This window comes from Oryctolagus cuniculus, chromosome 18 (genome assembly GCF_964237555.1).
Source record: "Oryctolagus cuniculus chromosome 18, mOryCun1.1, whole genome shotgun sequence".
Taxonomy (NCBI): domain Eukaryota; kingdom Metazoa; phylum Chordata; class Mammalia; order Lagomorpha; family Leporidae; genus Oryctolagus; species Oryctolagus cuniculus.
Genome location: NC_091449.1, coordinates 55824576 through 55844433, shown reverse-complemented (window position 1 = coordinate 55844433; position 19858 = coordinate 55824576). Strand labels below are relative to the sequence as shown.

At 52.3% G+C, this 19858-nt stretch overlaps 1 protein-coding gene across 6 annotated transcripts; it reads right to left on the bottom strand.

The window, feature by feature from the left end:
- Positions 1-1031: 1031 nt before the first annotated feature.
- TLE7 (TLE family member 7) lies at positions 1032-17986 on the bottom strand. 6 transcript variants are annotated; one of them, XM_051847006.2, is made up of 11 exons: positions 17912-17986; positions 17729-17799; positions 7492-7869; positions 7345-7367; positions 7153-7208; positions 6615-6827; positions 6274-6515; positions 5948-6089; positions 5689-5842; positions 5254-5327; positions 4625-4963 (listed from the first exon to the last, which is right to left on the bottom strand). In XM_051847006.2, the coding sequence occupies exons 3-11, from the start codon at positions 7773-7775 to the stop codon at positions 4859-4861; spliced, it is 1293 nt and encodes a 430-aa protein (XP_051702966.2). In that variant the 5' UTR covers positions 7776-7869; positions 17729-17799; positions 17912-17986; the 3' UTR covers positions 4625-4858. The 6 variants fall into 6 exon arrangements, 4 of the variants coding, with proteins under 4 accessions (XP_069918809.1, XP_051702966.2, XP_069918808.1 ...); XM_070062708.1 differs by lacking the exon at positions 4625-4963 and adding an exon at positions 1032-4064 and having other exon boundaries at positions 7492-17799; XM_070062707.1 differs by having other exon boundaries at positions 7492-17799.
- Positions 17987-19858: the final 1872 nt, after the last annotated feature.

Here is a 19858-nt window from a genome sequence, read left to right as displayed (position 1 = left end):
TGGAAAGGAATGAGCGATGTTCTAAACACATTGTCACATCTCGAAAAAAGATCAAAAGTTCAGGGACATTCCTGGAGGCCATCAAGGGGCAGAAGAGGAATCAGTCCCAGGAGCAGTCTGGGCTTGAACATATCGAATTAAATTCTAGTGGCGAGGGGTCGGCGCCGTGGCGCCAGCATCCCATATGGGCGCCGGTTCTAGTCCCGGCTGCTTCACTTTGATCCAGCTCTCTGCTATGGCCTGGGAAAGCAGTAGAAGATGGCCCAAGTCCTAGGGCCTCTGCACCCACATGGGAGACTGGTAAGAATCACCTGGCTCCTGGCTTTAGATCAGTGCAGCTCCGGCCTTTGCAGCCATTTGGGGAGTGGACCAATGGACGGAAGACCTTTCTGTCTCTCTCTCTGTCTCTAACTCTACCTCTCATATAAATAAATCTTTTTTAAAAAATTCTAGTGGTGGGGTAGGGTCTGCTTGTTAATTTGGAACCAGAGAAAAGAAGATATGGAAAAGTTGGGAATCCCCAGAAATATGACAAGACTACAGGAGACCGAATAGCGCTTAGCACGGCGGTTAAAGAGCTTACTTTTTTTTAAAGGTGTATTTATTTACTTGAAAGTCAGACTTACACAGAGAGAGGAGAGGCAGAGAGAGAGAGAGAGAGAGAAGAGGCAGAGAGAGAGAGAGAGGAGAGGCAGAGAAAGAGAGAGAGAGAGAGAGAGAGAGGGAGGGAGGGAGGGAGGGGAGAGGCAGAGAGGGAGAGGGAGAGGGGTCTTCAATCCCCTGGTTCACTCTCCAATTGACCGCAACGGCCGGAGCTGCGCCGATCTGAAGCCAGGAGCCAGGTGATTCTTACCAGTCTCCCATGTGGGTGCAGAGGCCCTAGGACTTGGGCCATCTTCTACTGCTTTCCCAGGCCATAGCAGAGAGCTGGATCAAAGTGAAGCAGCCGGGACCAGAACCGGCGCCCATATGGGATGCTGGCGCTTCAGGCCTGGCCGTTAACCTGCTGCACCACAGCACCGGCCCCTCTTTATGCATTTATTAACATAGGCTCCAAATACATAAACAGAATGCTTGCATCTTCCCAATGAATTGAATCCAAACACTTATGAAGAGTTCTTTATGTCCAATATTTTTTTGCTTTATAGTATATGTTGTCTAATATTAATAAACTCACTGCTTTGAGTTAGTGTATTTATGAATTAACTTTTTATATATATATATTTTTTGACAGGCAGAGTTGGACAGTGGGAGAGAAATAGAAAAGTCTTCCTTCCCTTGGTTTACTCCCCAAACAGCCGCCACGCTACGCCAATCCGAAGCCAGGAGGCAGATGCTTCCTCCTGGTCTCCCATGCAGGTGCAGGGCCCAAGCACTTGGGCCATCCTCCACTGCCTTCCCAGGCCACAGCAGAGAGCCGGACTGGAAGAGGAGCAGCCGGGACTAGAACCTGGGGTGCTGGCGCAGCAGGCAGAGGATTAGCCTAGTGAGCTGTGGCACCGGCCAACTTTTTGTATTCTTTATTGCCACATTTTCTGTATCCTAATGCTTTAACTTGCTTTTAAAAGATTGGCTTATTTTGGCTGGTGTTATGGCATAGCAGGTAAAGCTGCTGCCTGCAGTGCCTGCATCCCATATGGGCACCAGTTCGAGTCCTGGCTGTTCCACTTCCGATCCAGCTCTCTGCTGTGGCCTGAGAAAGCAGTAGAAGATGGCCCAAATTCTTGGGCCTCTGCACCCATGTGGGAGACCCGGATGAAGCTCCTGGGTCCTGGCTTTGGATTGGCACAGCTCTGGCTGTTGCAGCCAATTGGCGAGTGAACCAGTGGATGGTTCACTCTCTCTCTGCCTCTCCTCTCTCTGTTTGTAATTCTTTCAAATAAATAAATAAATCTTTAAAGCAAACAAAAAAGATTGGTTTATTTATTTGTTTGAAAGGCAGTGGCCAGGGAGTGGTGGGTGAGGGAGAGAGAGAAATAAATTCTCCATCTGCTGGTTCACTCCTAAGGCTGCAATGCCCTGGCCAAAGCTAGCAGCCACAATGTCTCTTTTAAACATACAGGAAGGTGGGCATCATGGTACAGTGAGTTAAGCCATTTGGGACATTCACATCCTAAACGAAAGTGCCGGAATGGGGGTCTATCTCGGATTTCAATCCAGCTTCCTGCTGGTGTGTACCCTGGGTGGTGGCTCAAATATTTTGGTCCCTATCATCCATGTAGGAGATTCAAATGGAGTTTCCTGGCTTCTGGCTTCGGCCTGGTCCTGTCTCAGCTGGTAAGGGCATTCAAAGAGTGAACCAACAATAGAGTAATAGAGGATCTCTATTACTCTGCCTTTTCAATAGATGTTTAAAGGATACATATGGGGGCCAGCATGGTGGCATAGCAGATTAAGCCTCCCCTGCAACACTGGCATCCCATATGAATGCTGGTTCAAGTCCTGGCTGCTCTACTTCCAATCCAGCTCCCCCGCTAACGTGCCTATGAAAGCAGCGGAAGATGGCCCAAGTGCTTGGGCCCCTGCACTCACGTGGGCAATTTGGAAGAAGCTCCTGGCTCCTGGCTTCACACCCGAGAGGCCCAGTCCTGGCTGTTGTGTCCATTTAGGGAGTAAACCAGCAAATGAAAGATCTATCTTTCCTCCTCTCTCCATAGCTTTGCCTTTCAAATAAAAAATAAATTTTTAAAATATATATAACAGATTTTGTAATTGGTCATATAATCTACACAGATTAATAGGACTACTTAATCCTTTTACATTTAATATAATTACTGATATATTTGGATTTTAATCTACCATTTCAATAAGCTTTTCTGTTTTACCTTTTCTTTGTTGATTTTCTTTTATTCTTTTTATTTTATTATCCTGTACACGTATTATTTTTCCTGTTAGTTCTTGAATATGATTTTTCCAAACTTACACTGCTTGGCTCCCAAGAGGGTGGAAACTTAATCCAACTATGATGGCTGGGGTGATCAGATTGAATCCTGCTGGCTTGACAAGGAGAAGTACAGACAGATGTGCACTCTCCCTGTCTCTCACCATGTCATACTCTGTGCCACCCCAGGACACTGCCAGCAAGAACACCGTCCCCTGAGGTTGCACCAGTGGGGCCTGCCCAATCCTGCACCACAAACCTCCAGAACTTTAAGCCAAAATAAACCTCTTTTCACAAAACTATTTGATCATGGTAGTGAAGAGCTGACCAACACATGCTTAATCTGCCTGTAAATTGTATACCTGATTAATATCCTTGCAGTAGTTAATCCAGATGCTTCTCTAAAACTACCGGTAACTGGGACTCTCACCTTCTTTCCCAAGGGTTTTAGAGTTCTCTCAATCTGTCGCTCCCAATTGCTATGCCTTAGTTTTTGATTATCTTGGGTGGACAAGCGTATGTAGGAGTGGAGTTTCTGGGTGATGTGGTACCTCTGTTTAGCATTCTGAAGCTGTCCAGCTGTCCAGGTGGCTGCACCAGTTTACAAGCCCAGCAGCAGTGCTAGAGGATTCCAGGTTCTGCGTGTCCTCACCGACACTTACCGTCTTTTTTCCTACAGGGCGGGAAGTGAGACCTCCCGGTGGCTTGACTTGCCTTTCTCGAAGGACTAATAATGCAGAGCATCTCTGAGAAACATCTACTCAAATCCTTTGCCCTTTCAAAAATCAGATCGCTTGTCTTACTGTTGAGTTATGAGTCCCTTTTTGCAGATACAAGCTCCTTGCCAAAAACGTGACTTGCAAATATTTTCCACCATTCTGTGAGTTATCTGCTCACTTTTTTTAATTTTGATGAGCCATGATTTATTTCTGAAGAAGTAAATATTGCAGGTGGAGCTGAAGCCCTCCTCTATCTTGCTGTGAGCTGGTATCTCTCCAGATTACCACGATTCTGAACTTGATCTTGGTAACTCCCATGGCTTTTTTTTTTTTTTTTCCAGGATGTCTCAGCCACGCCAACATTGAGCCAAGAGGAGGAGGCAGAGAACTGGAAAGCAAGCTGGTGAGGCTATTTCCAGAGTTCATGGGAAATGGGATTTTTGAAGTCCACAAGAATGAGAGCCCTTCAAAAAAAGTCCATGAAAATGCACCTTATGAACAGACTATGCATTTCATTTTTTTGTTCAATACTTCCCAAGAACTTTTCAAAGTACCCTCTTAGGTAGTATTTTTTCAGGAGTTGGGTTTTATCAGCCAGATAAAAGACTGCACTGTCATAGCCTCAGACACGAAGGAAACGATCCTGCGACATGGAGGTAGGCAGCTTGCCTGGCACCAAGTGTCAGTGCTATCTACAGAGTTGCCACACTGCATCGCACAGGTTCAGGGTAGGTACTATTTCTTTCTGAATATTTTCCACCCACATTTGGTTGAATCAGCAGATATACAGGCCTGATAGTCCATATATATATATATATTTTTTTTTTTTTTTTGCACATTCTTAAGAATCCAAAAAATTCCTTGCTGCCCAAGAGAGGTCACAAACAAAACTAAGTCTGGTCTAAAATTTTTTCCCTACACTGACAAGAACAGAGGGAAACTGTGCCTCCACGTGCTGACCACAGGCCTCAGCTACCCAGCACAATGACTTATTTGCAAGAAATGGACACATGCCCAAGCCATATTGGTTTTTTTTCTTTGCTATTTTATTAACTACAGAGGCCAGTTCCCACCAAAACCCATGTATCACTGGTAGAAAAAAAGCCCAAGCCATCTATTAAAAACCTGGAAGTGCAAGGCCAAGGTGGAGGGGTGGCAGGTATTGAAGCTGTCCAGCAAAGTGAGGTCACACACCCGCCCCGCCCCAGCTATGATGGCCGTGGTGGGTCTCCTCGGGCAGGTGTAAGGCACATGGCCATCAGTACAAGAGCTGGTACACCGTGGCACTGTTCCTGCTGCCCGTCACCAGATACCGGTTGTCAGAGGACACATCGCAACACAGGATTTCTGAAGGTTCCTCCACCTAGAGGGGAGGGGCCGACAGAGGGATCACCTGGAGGGGTGGGGCTGGGCCGGCAGGAAGCTTCATTTAAGGCTAGTACAAGGCTCGGTGGAGACCCGATCACTGTCCAGTCAGGGCCAGGTGTCAGGGCTAACATGGAGCCCGAGAGCTCACAGGACTCTAAGTCCTCAGGCCCACCAATAACAGCTGGCCCAGGATGCCGCCTCACAGCTACTTCCCTGCACTCTCTGGGACCCATCAACTGACTACAAATTCTGAGTGCCTGGCCTTGCACAGCCCCCTTCCGGTACCTGAAACAACCTTTGCAGAGAGGGTGCCGCGATGCCGTGGATGCTCTCGTCCTGCGTGGTCACAAAGTAGCTCCCTGGTGAAGGAAAGACCAGGTGAAGAAGCCAGAGACCAAGTCTGCTTCCAGTTCCAACCAGTGCCCGTTCTCAGCTCGACCATGGGAAGGGCCACTCTTTTCTCTGCTTGCATTTTCCTACCCGTGAAGATCAGTCATGACCCAAACCCTTCCCTCATCTGTCCCCACCCTCCTACCCCAAGCAGGACCATGCTGAACAACAGGACAATCAAAGGGGGCTTGGTGTCTCTTCTGTCTACCTGTCTTCAGGCTGCCAGTCTGTGTAGGAAGCTATGGCTACAGAAGGAGCCAGAAAAGCAAAGACAGATCAGAAAGCAAATTCAAAACAGCACCTGCAGGAGTCCCCCGGCTGCTCACTCACCACAGGAGGCAAACTTGAGGTTGTGGTGGTGGACATATTTTTGTCTGATAATCTTGAACTTCTCTGTCCGCTGAGTGTGCAGGATGACAATGTTGCTTGTTCTCAAGCCCACTAACACCCACTCCTCACTGGGGTCATGAGTAATGGTAAGGATCTGCTGGGGACCAGGTTTGGGGTCAGCACTCAAAGTTGCCTAGGCTGCCACTCATGCCCACCTCTTTGAACTTGAACCCCGCCCCTACATGCACCCAGAGCCCACCTCGTGCTGTAAATCGTGCCGCTGCAGCCTCTCGGAGCTCCTCAGGTCCCAGGAGTACAAAGTGGTGTCTTCACCTCCCGTCCAGAACTTATTGCCTGCGACGTCAATGCATCGGGACCCGTATTTGGGGACTTCAAGCTTCCTGGGAAAAACAGCTCGGAGGTTCACAGGCTTTCACAGGTTTGGTTCTCCTGGAATTTTCAGGGCCAGGAAGCCCCAGCCAGATTCCCCACACTTGGCCCAGCCTGCTGCCCAGAGGGGGCACAGGATCTCACCGTCAAGGCCCCCCAGGGGTGCAGCTGAGGGGCTCTGGAGAGAGGTCATACCTGATCAGGATCTGGTTCTGCAAATCCCAGATCTCAACAAGTCCTCTGAAACAAGCCAAGCAGATATGGGCGTCAGAGGAGACCGCCAGGGAGCAGCACACGGGACCCGTGGAAGCCAGCTGTGCTCTGACACGAGGCGTGGGCACCAGGTCCCAGAGGGTCAGGGTCTGAGACATGCCCCCCGTGATCAGGCTCCGCTCGTCGGGGGACAGCTTGCAGGTGAGGACGCAGTTGTGAGGATCCTGCAGGAACAGCGCACACGCAGATCTCGTACCACTGACACAGGGTCTCGTGACAGAGGCCCTGTCTGCACCCCCCAGCCCTACCTGGATGCCGCTCACCTCAAAGTCCAGCTGGGCCTGGGGAGGCTTGTCCCAGGCATGCAGAGCGCTCTCATCCCACACCCTGATGTAGCCAGAGCCACACGTGTATACATGGTGGGTCGAGCCACTGATGGCCATGGCGTGGACTCGCTTTCTATGGCGGAGTGTGCCAACCTTCCACAAGCCACTTGGGGTCTGCTTCTTGACCACCAGTTCATCCGGAACAGGAGGCTGGGGAGAGGAGCCAGTGAGCAGCCATGAAACTGCCATGGCCACAGCCTACCATGATCCAAGGGAAAGCCTGCCTCTGGTCTCTAATTGAATTCCCAAGCATCCATCTGTCCTATGGCAGGGCCTGGCTCCTGGTCCCCTAGAGCTTAACGCTTGAAGAGGACCTGGTGCCCACGCCTCATGTCAGCTGAAGGCCCCACAGATCAAGATGGTGGGAAGAGCAGGTGGCCCAGGACACCACCACCAATGGGGAGGAGAGCGTGAACACACCCTGACTTGGGAAAGGGAGGATCCTGAGTGTTAAGGACAAGATGACGACACTCACAATGGCTCTGAGGAGCGCCTGGACTTCGCTAGGAGGGGATGAAGAACAGGGCTGGCCTGCAAGGAAACAGCAATGCCCAGAGAGAGTGTCAGGAGTCCCTCGCTCCAGAGAGAAGGCTGCTCTCCTGACCCCTGTCCCGGCTGGCTTGGTCCACCACCCCACCCCACTGGCATTGTCACAGCTGCTACTTACCAAACGCAGATCCTGGCAGAGAGCTACGACGGATGGGGAGGAAAGAGAGAGCAGACAGAACATGAAACTCAGAGCTCCGTGCTGAGATTCCCTCTCCCCTGACAGTGCACTGCGCCCCACTTGGTCTTAGTCCAGCGAGACACCTACCCTGGACTGGACCCTGCTGCCTCTCCTGGTTCCAGCTGTGTGGTCTTGGGCCAAGATGGGTCTGGGGCGTGGAGGCACCACTGCATCTGGGACATTTCATTTCCGTCTTGAGAAGCTGGGCCATGCTGCCTCTGGGGGTCTGGGGGCAGCTGCGGGGCTCCAGGCAGACAGTCCAGCTGGTGCCAAGAGGAAATCCCAGAGCTTTCTGGCATAGTCCTCATCTCTTCTGGTTCATCATAAACCCTGAGTACACTGAAGGAGGCTTCTTCCTTCTCTCCGCTCATGTTTTCAGGGCAAGGAAGCACCTGGGCCACTGCTTCAGGACTCCACAAAGAAATCCACCCTGCAGATCCTGGGTCCCCAGTCCATCCCAACGCCCTGTAGCAGCAAAGAGAAGAGGCACACAGGCACCACGGGGGGCTGTGCATGAGGACGAGAGAAGGCAGAAGGTTGGCTGCCAGCTCACATTTCATACCCAGTGCTGGCAGCCACGGCGTTGGGGCAAAGCCTCACGCGAGCGTTTGGAGATGGGGGTAGCAGGTTTAAGGGTTTCCTTTCACAGATGGACTCCATTCCTGGCCACAGAAAAATGTAACTCACCTTCTACTCTGGCCACACATGTTTCAGAGTAGGGCTCATCCCCAGTGTAAAGCAGGGCAACGGGAAACACCGCAGGCACACAGGGGCCCTGGCACCCAGAGGAGCGCTCACAGGGCGACTCAAGTTCCTGCAGACACACATTCTTCGCAGGGGGTGGGTGGGGCCAGGGTGTATGGCAGGGAGGAGGCTGGCTTGGTGGAGACTAGTACCTCGAACCCTCTGGGACAATGCTGAGAACGCAGTGGGATCACACAAGTATGATACTCAGAACTGTGTAAGGCTAGGGCAAGGGCACTTCCCATAGTCTGTGCAAGAACATCAAGATAGGTGCAAAAACTGAAATCCACACGTCAGCTTTTTACATTCTGTACTTTTCCTGAACTTTTCGAACGTTCCTCATATGCATGGATTTCAAACATCTGTGCACCAAAGTGAGATTACTTTAATTCCCTTTGTCATGAAAGAGTACGCTCCCACTGCTGCAGATAGAAAACAGTGTGGCTAGTTGTGGGCAGCTTCCTTCAGGGAGGTTCCCTCACAGTCTACCCTAGGAAGGCCCAGTGGAGACCGGAGCACAGCAGGAGTCCCAGAGACACCACAGCTGGTGGCGTGGCCAGTGGCCATCCCAGTGCAGGCCGATGGCTCAGCAGCCGGGCTCAGTCCTTGGCTCTAAACACAGGCTCCAGCAGGCACCAGGGAGAGCCCGGGCTGCCCGCCCTGTGGAAGACGCAGAGGACATCTTGATCACTTTCACCCTGCGGCTGGCCCTGAACTAAATGATGTAGGCAGCAGATTCTCATTTTACCCCACAAGTGAGTGGGCCACATTCTACTGATTTTAAAAACCAGAGCTCAGAGTGGGTGAGCACAGGTCGATGATCAAACAGCTGGAAGCACAGAGCAGCTAGAGGCACGAGCCCCAGTGGGCTCCTTCCCCTCTTCCCCACAGGAGAAGGTAGGCAGTCCCCACCACCAGGACCAGGGCAGCACACTCTGGCCTAGTATTTCCACTTGCAGGATTTATGCCAGGGTGCAACTGGACATATGCCAAGCAATTTGAGGGAACTGCAAAAAATTCATGGGAAATTGAATTAAAAGAAAAGGTTATTTTGGTGCAAAACCCTTCAATGTTTAATTCCACTTTTCCATGAATTTTTTAAAGAACCCTCTTAACATACAAGCTGAAACATCACAGTGCAGGCCAAAACCCAAAAAGCCATTCAGACAGGAGGGAAGTAAGAGTGTCTATACCCACAGAGGAATAGTATACAGCTGTAAAAAGAGCAAGGATTCTGGAATGGGCATGGAAAACTACAAGGTGTGTTAATAAGGCTCAAAACCATGTGGAAAACACGCATCTTCTGAGGAGCATGGGAACTGGCAAATAACAAAGAGCGGGAGAGAGATTTGCCACTGCAAAAACTTGGTACTGCTAGTTTTGGCATGCTGTGGATATTTGCATCTAAAGTAAAAATTGTTGGAGCTGCAGCCTCTTTCAGAGCCAAACCGTTTCCTTCTCATCTTCCCATGAGTCTTGGTTGGTTGCATACATTTCCACGCATTCTCCCTGATACACAGAGGCCTCGTTTACCTGGGGCCCCCAGAGCTGCAGCGGGGTGAGGTGAATGCCTGCAGGGCGGCCTCCAGCCTGGGCCGCTCTGGGGCTGGGTAAAGCTTAAAGCCAGTGAAGCTGTCTGACCAGGACCTCACAGTAGCTGGAATTTCATCCGAAGAGTAAGACAGGGCTTTCCAGGAGGAGCAGAAGGAACAGTCAGTATCACCGCTTCCCCTCTCCCTCCCAGAGCTGGGAATGCAAGGGCCCCTCCACCTCCCAAACAAATCTCCCTCAAAAGCCTCCGCACAAAATGCGGGTGCCAGGGACTCCTGGGCCAGCACAAGTATGCGAGCACCTCCCCCACAGGAAATTCACCTCTGAGGGCAGAAGGCCAAAGCCCAGGGATGAGAGGTCGGCAGAGCAAAGGCCCAGCCAGGCCAGGACTCCCTCTCCCAGCCAGGGACCCTCCCTTTCCACTCCTGACCACTGCCCTAACATACAGGGTGGGTAATCAAGCCCTGAGCCTGATCCACACCCAGGTGTCCTGGGCCCGAAAGGCCTGTCAATCACCTGGCATAGGCCACAAGCAACCTGCTAAGCCTTTAGGGCCCCACTTCCACTACCACTTGAGTCTTTGAGTGGGAAAAAGGTTGGGGACCCACCAGGCAAGTCTGTGGCAAGAAGCAAGAGTCAGAAACTTGGAGGCACAGTGGTCTTTGGATTGGGGTCCAGCCCACTACAAGAGCCAGATGGGCAGACAGGGAGTTAGGTCGAGCTGCTCTGCAGAGCCAGGAGCCAAATTCCTCTCTGCAGGTGGATCCCCTCTGCTCATGAAGGCTGGTCTGGGCTGAAACCAATAATGAGGAATGATGGGCAGGAGGTGGGGCCACCTGGCTTTGCTTGAACCTGCCTGGCTCTGTGCCTCTGAGAGCAAGGGCCAGGGAGTCTTGCATCCCTATGGCCACTTTGTCCAGGGCTTTGTATGTCTGATCACACATTACTGCCCCTGTGAAGGGGTTGCATAGACAGATTTCTGGGCCCATCCCCCAGAAATTCTTATCTGGGAAGTCTGCAGTGGGGCCCAAGACTTTGTATTTCTAGCAAGTTCTGGTGATGGCGAGGACGCCACTGGTCTGGGGACCAATGTGAGGGGTATAACATGTAACCCTTGCTCTGGTGGCCCTTTCTGGCAGGAGGGGAAGGAGTACTCTGGCAAGTTCAACTTGCCTCGGCCATGGCCATGCCTTCCTCCCACTGGAACTGCTCTTTCCTCTACTCGTCTCTTTCTCATTCATTGAGTAGACATCCTAAAATGCTGCTGCTTAGAGAAAGATCTTTTACCACACTTGACCTTCAACCACAAAGCTCACTCGCTCTCCCCCTTCACTGGCACAATGCATGCCCCCAAAACTCCTGGGGCTGCCTTTTCATTCAAGGTAATCCCCAGACACCTTAGCCTGGCATTTAAGATCCCCCTGATTGTACTTCTGCCAAACCTGATTTCCATATACTTAGCAGCACATTTCTACCCTCAGGTTTGTTTGGTTTTTTTTGACAGGCAGAGTGGACAGTGAGAGAGAGAGACAGAGAGAAAGGTCTTCCTTTACCGTTGGTTCACCCTCCAATGGCTGCCGCGGCTGGCGCCCTGCTGCCGGTGCATCACGCTGATCTGAAGCCAGGAGCCAGGTGCTTTTCCTCGTCTCCCATGTGGATGCAGGGCCCAAGGACTTGGGCCATCCTCCACTGCACTCCCGGGCCACAGCAGAGAGCTGGCCTGGAAGAGGGGCAACCGGGACAGAATCCGGCGCCCCAACCGGAACTAGAACCCGGTGTGCTGGCGCCGCTAGGTGGAGGATTAGCCTATTGAGCCACAGCGCTGGCCACCCTCAAGTTTTGTTCATGCTCTTACCTCATCCAGGAAATATTTTTCCCTGCCCACTCCTGGGCACTCTGTGCTGGGCCTACACCAAGGACTAGAGATAAGGCCAGGCCTGAGTCCTTAAGGAGCTATTATTTGAAAAGGGGGCAGAAGGGGTCTTAATATACACATCAGTCCCTATCCTGACACCTGATCCATTTTTGGTGAATTATGTCTGTCTTTGATTCTCACAGGGAACACCATAATGAAGCACTTAGGGCATAAATTTTATGCCCAATTTGGAGAAATGAGAATTAACTCAGGGTTTAGGGCCTTGCAGATACTTGTTTTAGGTCCCATAAAATGGGCAGAAGACCTAAAATGCAAATCTAAGCTCAAGTGCCATCTTAGAACGTGTCTGGGAGAGGCCCTGACTGAATCACAGGCATCCTTGACAGACTTTGTCAGACACAGGTGTAACAAATGTCTTCCACCAATCTGTTCTGCCCTTCTCCCTGTCTTCATGGTGTCCTTAGATGAACAGAAGTTCTTTTCCTTAAATTCTCTGTCTTAAAGCAGTGTTTGCTGACCCCAATAGCATGAACATATATACGCCCTAGTTTTCTCCTAGGAGTTTCAGTGTGTTCATTATGAACACATTCAGTGTGCAAGTTAGGACTTGGCAGGGTCTGGAAAGGGCCTTGGAGGGAAGCCTGGGTCTCTCAGCAGAGGCATTGCATGGTGGAGAGGAGCTGGAGCCTGCCTCGTCCAGGCTGCATGAGCTCTGACAGGTCCCACCTTATGCCTCTGTTACCTCCTTTCTAAAACACAGCTGAGGGGCTGGCACTAGGCACAGTGATTAAGATGCTGCTTGGGATGCCTGCCTCCTACACTGGTGTGCCTGGGTTTGAGTCTGGCTCCATTTCTGATTCCAACTTCCTGGAAAGAGGTGAGGGCTCAAGTACTTAGGTCCTTGTTGCCCATGTAGATCTGGTTGGAGTTCCAGGCTCCTGACTTTGGCCTGGCCCAGCCTTGGTTGTTGTGGGCATTTGAGGAATGAATCAGTGGGTGAAAGATCTCTCTGCGTCTCTGTCTCTGCCTTTCAAATTAAATAAATACTAGCTAATTAAGTATTGTGTTGACGAGATTATACCCTGCAGCCAGACCCAGCACTGAGGCAGTTCTAAGGGGCCTCAGGAGAGAAAAGGGGAAATGAGAGGACTGCTGGGTGAGTGATGAAGACGCTGGGGGAGAGGATTCTGGAAGGGGCACAGGGGCTGGATCACTGTTGAGCACTGGGCACACACTGTGTGCATTATCCCAGTCCATGCTCACAGTTGCCCAGGGCTGGAAATTTGAATAAACAGAGGAGCAGAGAGTTTAGGTCATTTCCTGCAGGTCACAGAGCAAGGACAGGCTAGAGCTAAGGCACAGGCCCAGGTTGGCACAAACAGGCCCACCTGGCCTCTACCAGGCTGCAAGGAGATGGGGGAGCACGGCCAGAAGCAGGGGCCACTGGCTTCGGCACACTCTCAGGCCAGACGCTCCTTTATGAAGAATTAAGCTGTTAAATGCTGAGAAGACATGGAAGCGGGAGACATTTGCACAAAAGAAAAAAGGGGGAAGCCTAAGGAGTGCAAGAGTCAGGGCAGGTGGTGGTTGTCAAACTCCAGAGGCAAGTGAAAGTCACTCAGCTGCTCTGAGAAGAACCTGATGGAGAGATGGGGAAGTGCTGCGTCCCCGGGTGGTGGGACCCAGCCTGAGCCCAGGCTGTGGCATGGCTGAAATTTGGGTGCAGGTAGGCAACTGGCGGGACCCCCTGGACCACAGCCATTTGAAGCAGGGTGGAGCTGCTCCCAGGCAGAGAAGAAATGAGGCCCATGACAGTCAGTAGGCACAGATGGCCTCTTCCTGCTTCCCTGCCGCCTGTCCACGCAGGTGCTCGATTAGCACCGTGCTCCTGAGCCCCACTGCACTTCGGAGGACGCAAGGCTGAGCCTGCACACCTGGCCCTGACCCTGTGGGTCTCAGTGTTTGGGGGGAAAGCAGACAGTAGAACGTGACATGGTGGGGCTGGGGGAGCACAGAAAAAGGCACACAGCCCAGGAGTGGGAGGTGGCAGGGTGCCTGGAGGGATCTGAGGCAGGAGGGTGGGAGGAGAGCATGGGGTGATGTCCCAGGCAGTGAGGACGGCAGGTGCAGAGGTTTGGGGGAGAAGAGTATTTGAGCCACTGAGAGACTTTCTAGGAACTGGGGCACAGAGCGTGTATGTTGCGGGGGAGGGGAGGGCAGGAAGGTGGAGGAGAGCGGGGAGGTGCGGAGGGGTCTGTGCTGGCCAGGGGGACACGATCAGACTTGTGTGTCACAGTGACTCTGCCTGCTCTTCAGCAGATGGACTAAAGGAAGGGGCGAGCTTAGAGGCCAGGAGACCAGTTAGAAGAAAAGATGCCGAACATCACTGGTTGTGAAAGAAATGTCCATCAGAAGCAGGATGAGCTATCCCATAACACGCCCAGGATGGCGACCACAGCGATGACCGGAGCACAGAAAAGGCCCGGCGCTGGGAACGTGGAGAAACTGGACCCCTCACACGCTGCTGGCAGGGACACAAGATGGGGCCGCCCCTGCCAGTCTACTCAGCAGCACCTCCGAAAGCTGAACTTGGTCTCCCTCTTCTCGCTCTTTCAAATAAATAAGATTTTACTTTCAAAAAGGAGGGGCAGGTGTTTAGCATTGCAGTTACTCTGCCTTTTGATGCCCACATCCCATACCAGAGTGCCTAGGTGTGAGGCCCAGCCCCACTCCAGTTCTTGTTTCTGCAGAGGCACTTCCTCGCAGGTCACACATGCTGGCCCAAGAACTTGGGACCCTGTCACCCACAAGAGGGATTTGGATTGAGTTCCCAGCTCTTGGTTTTGGCCTGGCCCAGCCCCGGCTATGGTGAGCATTTGGGGAGTGAACCACTGGATATTAAGTCCAACCCCTCGCCCCTGTCCCCCTCCATGCTAAGGCCAGCTCAGAGGCCCAGAGCCGGGAGCCGGACCCACACCCACCTAGTGCTCAGGCTGTGCCTCCTGTGGCCAGCAGCTCTAGTCTGGGACCTGGTGCGTCGGCAGCCCACACCAGCAGTACGTGGGTGGCGGGGCCAGGGGCTCGGGGCTCAGCACCGGCACACGCATACCGGGATACCGGGACCCACAGACAGCCCTTACCGTGAGTGGATGCAGCCAGAGGAGCCGGACTCAGTGCGCAGTGCCGCGGGCAAAGGCTGCCTGGAGGCTGGGCGTGGGCTGAGGGTAGGTGGGATTTAAGGAGCCAGTAGGGGGTGGGGGCCACGGTTCAGGAAAGCACTTGGGTTCCCGCCCACGCAGTGGGGAGGCAGAGGACTTGGGGCGAAGACGAATCCTGGAGGGGGCTGGGTGTGCTGAGGAGTGTCTGGTCTTCGGAGATACAGGGCCCCGGAGCTAGAGGAAGGGGCTCCCGGGACCCTCCTCCTCCCCTAGGCTGGGGGCTCATCACGAGTTCTGCAGCTGGCTCTGCACTGCCTGGCCGAACTCTGGCAGATAGAAGGGCCTCCCAGAGGGAGCAGAAGAGGATGTGGAAAGGAAAGGATGTCCTCAGTTCCTGGCCAGGCCACAGGACAACAAAGGGTGGGCATGGGAAGCTGCCTAGGGTATAGCAGAGACTTCAGAGGCAAAGAAACCAGAAACCTCTTTTCACAACCCCCAGCCTCACTGCAGGGAGGGGACACCAGGCCCTCAGAGAGCTGGGCCCAAGACACTGCAGCAGCCTGGCTCTCCCAGCCCCACCTGCCTGGGCCTCCCAAGGCCCCCAACCCACTGCAGCTGCGGTAGTGGTTGTTATGCTCTGGACAGGGTAGGCCCAGAGGTTCCTGAGGGTCCTGCCCTGTGACAGGCCCAGATGGGAGGGCCCTACTCTACAGAAGCAGACACATCCATCCAAACTGGGGGACAAAGACTTTAATTGCCACCCTTCTAGGCTCAGGGCTCCAATTCATAACAGATCTGCGTTTGGGAGGGGATGGGGTCACGATGCTGAGGCTCCTCACTGGTAAGGCTCGGGGCTGGGCCAGCAAAGGTGATGGGGCATGTGACTTCACAGGGTTGTGCAGGGACCTGAACAGAGGGACCTGCCCTGGGTAGTAACAAGCCCAAGGGAGGCAGAAAACCATCTCAGACCATGTGGGTTCTGGAGCCAGTCCCAACGCTGGAGGCCGAGGCCCAGGGTCACACAGGACAGGATTGGCAGAGCTGACAGCAGGTTGCATGCTCAGCGATCTTCAACCCTCCTGGAGTCTCTGCCTCAATCCTACCACAGCAGAGCAACTGTGGACCTCGCAGGAAGCCAGGGCTGTGGGGCTTTGTGTTCCCTGACGGCCACATGCCAGACACCTGCGGTCTATTAATGAACTGGGAGTCGGGCGAGGCCTGGCCTGCGGCCTCTCCTCTGACACAGCTAAGGTAACACATTGGTCGCCGACTTTCTGTGTGATCCAGGGGTGTCCCATCCCTCCCTGGGCCTTGGTTTCTCCATATGTAAACAAAGGACATGGACCCCCTGGGCTGGAGCTCTTCCGGATCTCAGTGCATGATCTGGAATTGCCCAGGAAAGCAGGGAGAAAAGGGTGCCCCTCCCCAGGGTGTGTTCTGGGGGCTCTGGGGTCTGCCTCCGCCTGTGCCCACCCCTGGGGGCCCCAGGGCAGAGCAGACATGATGGCATGTCTAGCACACCTCCTCTGGGGTCCTTGGGAACATTCAAGGCAACTGTCCTGGCCGATCCTGGTCACCGCACTAGAGAGAGCCAGACGGCGTGGCTGTGTGAGACAGGTGGCTGTGGGGTGCATGCCGTGTGCCTCCATGTGTCTGTCATTGTGGGGGCCTATGTGGGGACTCAGAGGCATGCTGTGTGTGCCTGGGTCCATGCGCATCTTGCTTGTGCCTTTGAGGGAGAGACTTGGGGGTTCCTGTGAGTCTGATGCGCACTTTGCTCAAACGACACCCCCCTCACTACCTGTGGTCCAACAAGTCATTCTATCCATATAATCCCAGCTGGGGGCAGCTTCCATCATTCCACATTCCAGATGATAAAACAGAGACACAGAGCCATGAAGGTATTTCTCTCACCCTCAGTTTCACTCAGAAGTAGCCAGATGATGAATGTGTAGTTTTTTTCCCCAGTATCATACAAATTTCCTAAGCATTTCCCCCAACTATCCTTCACTCTCCCAGGGGATGAGACTGGGTGTGACTAACTCTGTTCCCACCCCACGCCCCTTCCTCATCTGAGACCTAACTGGGGGCCCTTTCACAGCCCTGTGAACTTAGAGCAAACACCCAGCAAATTGTAGAGTGCGACCATGGAATGTGCCTGCCAGAAGATAACCCTAAATTGGGGATGGGGAACCTTCTTCTGCTAAGGGCCATTTGAATGTTTAAAACATCACTTGCAGGGGCCAGCGCCGTGGCTCACTTGGCTAATCCTCCACCTGCAGTGCCAGCACGCCGTGTTCTAGTCCCGGTTGGGGCGCCGGATTCTGTCCTGGCTGTTCCTCTTCCAGTCCAGCTCTCTGCAGTGGCCCTGGAAGGCAGTGGAGGATGGCCCAAGTGCTAAGGCCCTGCACCAACATGGGAGACCAGGAGGAAGCACCTGGATCCTGGCTTCAGATCGGTGCAGTACGCCGGCCATAGCAGCCATTTGGGGGGTGAACCAACGGAAGGAAGACCTTTCTCTCTGTCTCTCTCTCTCTAACTCTGCCTGTCAAAGAAAAAAAAATCACTTAGCCATGCAGAATTCTCAGCTTAAAAATTAGCCTGCTATGGATTTGACTGAATTTGGAGTCCTGCCTGCATTGACTTGGTAAAGCCAGACCAGGTGATTTTGTGGGCCTCATACGGCCCAAGGGCCGGATATTCCACTTCCCTGCCTTAAATAATTAGTTTCATGACCATGCAAGACCAGCTGATCTTGCTTCTACAGCAGCAACCTGCCTTTGACTTTTTCTAGCTACGTAAATCTCTCTCATCTTTAATGCTGTTGGAACCAGTTCTCTTGTCTTTCTGCTGATGTCATGAGCCAAACAGATGCTAACAAATGGTTTTAAGGATTGTTCTCTTACAACTGTGAAACCAGTCATCGTTGCTGTCTTTGCCCTGTCAGGAATTTTCTCAGTCACAGTGTGAGATATGCAAAATTGTTGTAACTCACCAAGTCAAGCCAAATGCTGGGGGGTGGGGGCAACATCATCATTTTTCTTTGGATTGCTTCCCTCATAAACCCTTTTGGTATTGAGAACAGGAGAACATTAATAGACCAGTATGGGGCTTTGTGCCCCACCCATACCCACAAGTGCCCAATGAGCCCCTGCAGACCACCCCTCCCTGCACACACCTGCATGGGCAAGCCGCAGGGAAGGCCCCATTAGGCAGGCAGCCAGGAGCAGGATCTCTGGGCCAGTCATGGGGCCAGGAGGCTAGGAGAGGCCCTCTGTTGAGATAAAAGACAAAAAGAGAATCTTGAAAACAGCAATAGAGAAATGACTCATTACATACAAGTGACTGTCACTAAAATTAACAGCCAGTTTCCTATGAGAAATTGTGGAAGCCAGAAGGCAGTGCAATGACAAAATGTAATTGGTCTTCTGTATTTAAAGTTGATTGATAATGAATCTTAATGGAGAATGGGACTGGGAATAGGAGAGGGAGGAGGAGGTGAGGTGGGAGTGGGGGTGGGAGGGTGGGTACGGTGGGAAGAATCGCTATATTCCTAAAGTTGTACTTACGAAATTTGTACTCATTAAATAAAAGGTTTCTTTGGGAAAAAGAATGGAAAGAACCCAAATGCCCATCTGCTGATGCAAGGATACACAGCATGTGACTTCTCCATAAACAGACTATTACTCAGTCATGAACAGGAATGAGGCACTGACACATGCTACCACCTGCACACTCCTCGAAATCATGACACTAGGTGAAAGAAATCAATCATAAAAATTCACAAATTCTATATTTCCATTAATATAAAATATTCCAAGTGGGAAAACCAATACAGACAAAAAGCATTTCAGTGGCTGCCAGTGGCTGGGAAGTGTGTGTGTGGGGGGGGGGGGGGATTGAGAAAGACTGCATAGCGAGTATGGGATTTCCTTTGGGGATGATTAAAAAGCTCCAGAAACCAGATCCTGGTAACAGTTGTGGTGCCAAACAGTGAGCATGCACCAGGTGGTACCCAGGCTCTGGCTCTCACTCTTTTTTGATCCTTAAATGGTCCAACAGTTACACATCATGGTGGCTGGTAGGTGTGTCGTGGGAAGTGTGTCAACTTGGTATGAACCTGGGTGGGGGGGACGACGATAGTCTGTTTATCCCTAAAGCAAGAGGAACCAAAACTGTACCCTGTCGCTCCCCGTCTTCGTGGAGGAACGACACAGGACCCTGCACTGTTCTTTTGTCTGCTCGGCCCTCCCCGGGTTTGCTGCTGGTTCTTCCTGGGTTGGCTACCGACCCTTCCACCTCCGTGGAAGGGCAGTTCCCCCTGCCACTTTCCCCACTTCCGCGGGGGAGCGGCACACCGCCGGCCGGCTCTCTCAGGGGCTGCACAGGTGTTCCTTCAGATAGATGTTCCCCTTAGATGTTCCTGGTGCATGTTGTCTCTCTCCTCCTTTATAGTCCTCTCCACCAATCCCAACTCTGCTACCCACACACCGAGTACGCTGCTCTCCTCCAATCAGGAGCAGCTCCTGCAGCTTGTCAAGTTGGTGAGAGGCAGCTGGGTAGAAGCTGTTTGCTCCTCTCCCAGCGCCATATTGTGGGAGAGCAGATGTATAGAATAAGTCTTAATTCCAGTAACAGTATAATCCAAGTTGCTCCCAGTTGCTCCCCACAGTACCCTGCAGTTCCTGAGGTAACAGGAACTACCCCCAGGTGGCTCAGTTGCTCTCCCCGCCTCCCCATCTCAGTTGCATACCACAAATGTACTGTCAGTGAGTTGTACACATTAAAAGGCTGATCGTGCAACACATATTTAAATGAATGCATTTCAGAAAAAAATGCAGCTATAGTGGAGAAAAACACCAGTACTTTTCAATCTCAAACTTTTAAAGTCTGTGTTCCTGGATTTTTATATTTTACTGGATCATTATTTTATCTTAGCTACCATTCTGAATAACAAGGCAAGTAGGTTTTAAAAATCGTATGTGGCGGCCGGCGCTGCGGCTCACTAGGCTAATCCTCCGCCTTGCGGCGCCAGCACACCGGGTTCTAGTCCCGGTTGCCCCTCTTCCAGGCCAGCTCTCTGCTATGGCCAGGGAGTGCAGTGGAGGATGGCCCAAGTGCTTGG

Excerpts from the sequence above, each read along its gene's own strand:
- TLE7 (XM_070062707.1), bottom strand. The coding sequence starts at position 7,964 with ATGAAATGTGAGCTGGCAGCCAACCTTCTGCCTTCTCTCGTCCTCATG. Across the intron at positions 6,090-6,273 it reads CAGAACCAGATCCTGATCAG|GAAGCTTGAAGTCCCCAAAT; the intron begins GTATGACCTCTC and ends TGTTTTTCCCAG. Across the intron at positions 5,328-5,688 it reads CCTCAAGTTTGCCTCCTGTG|GGAGCTACTTTGTGACCACG; the intron begins GTGAGTGAGCAG and ends TTCCTTCACCAG.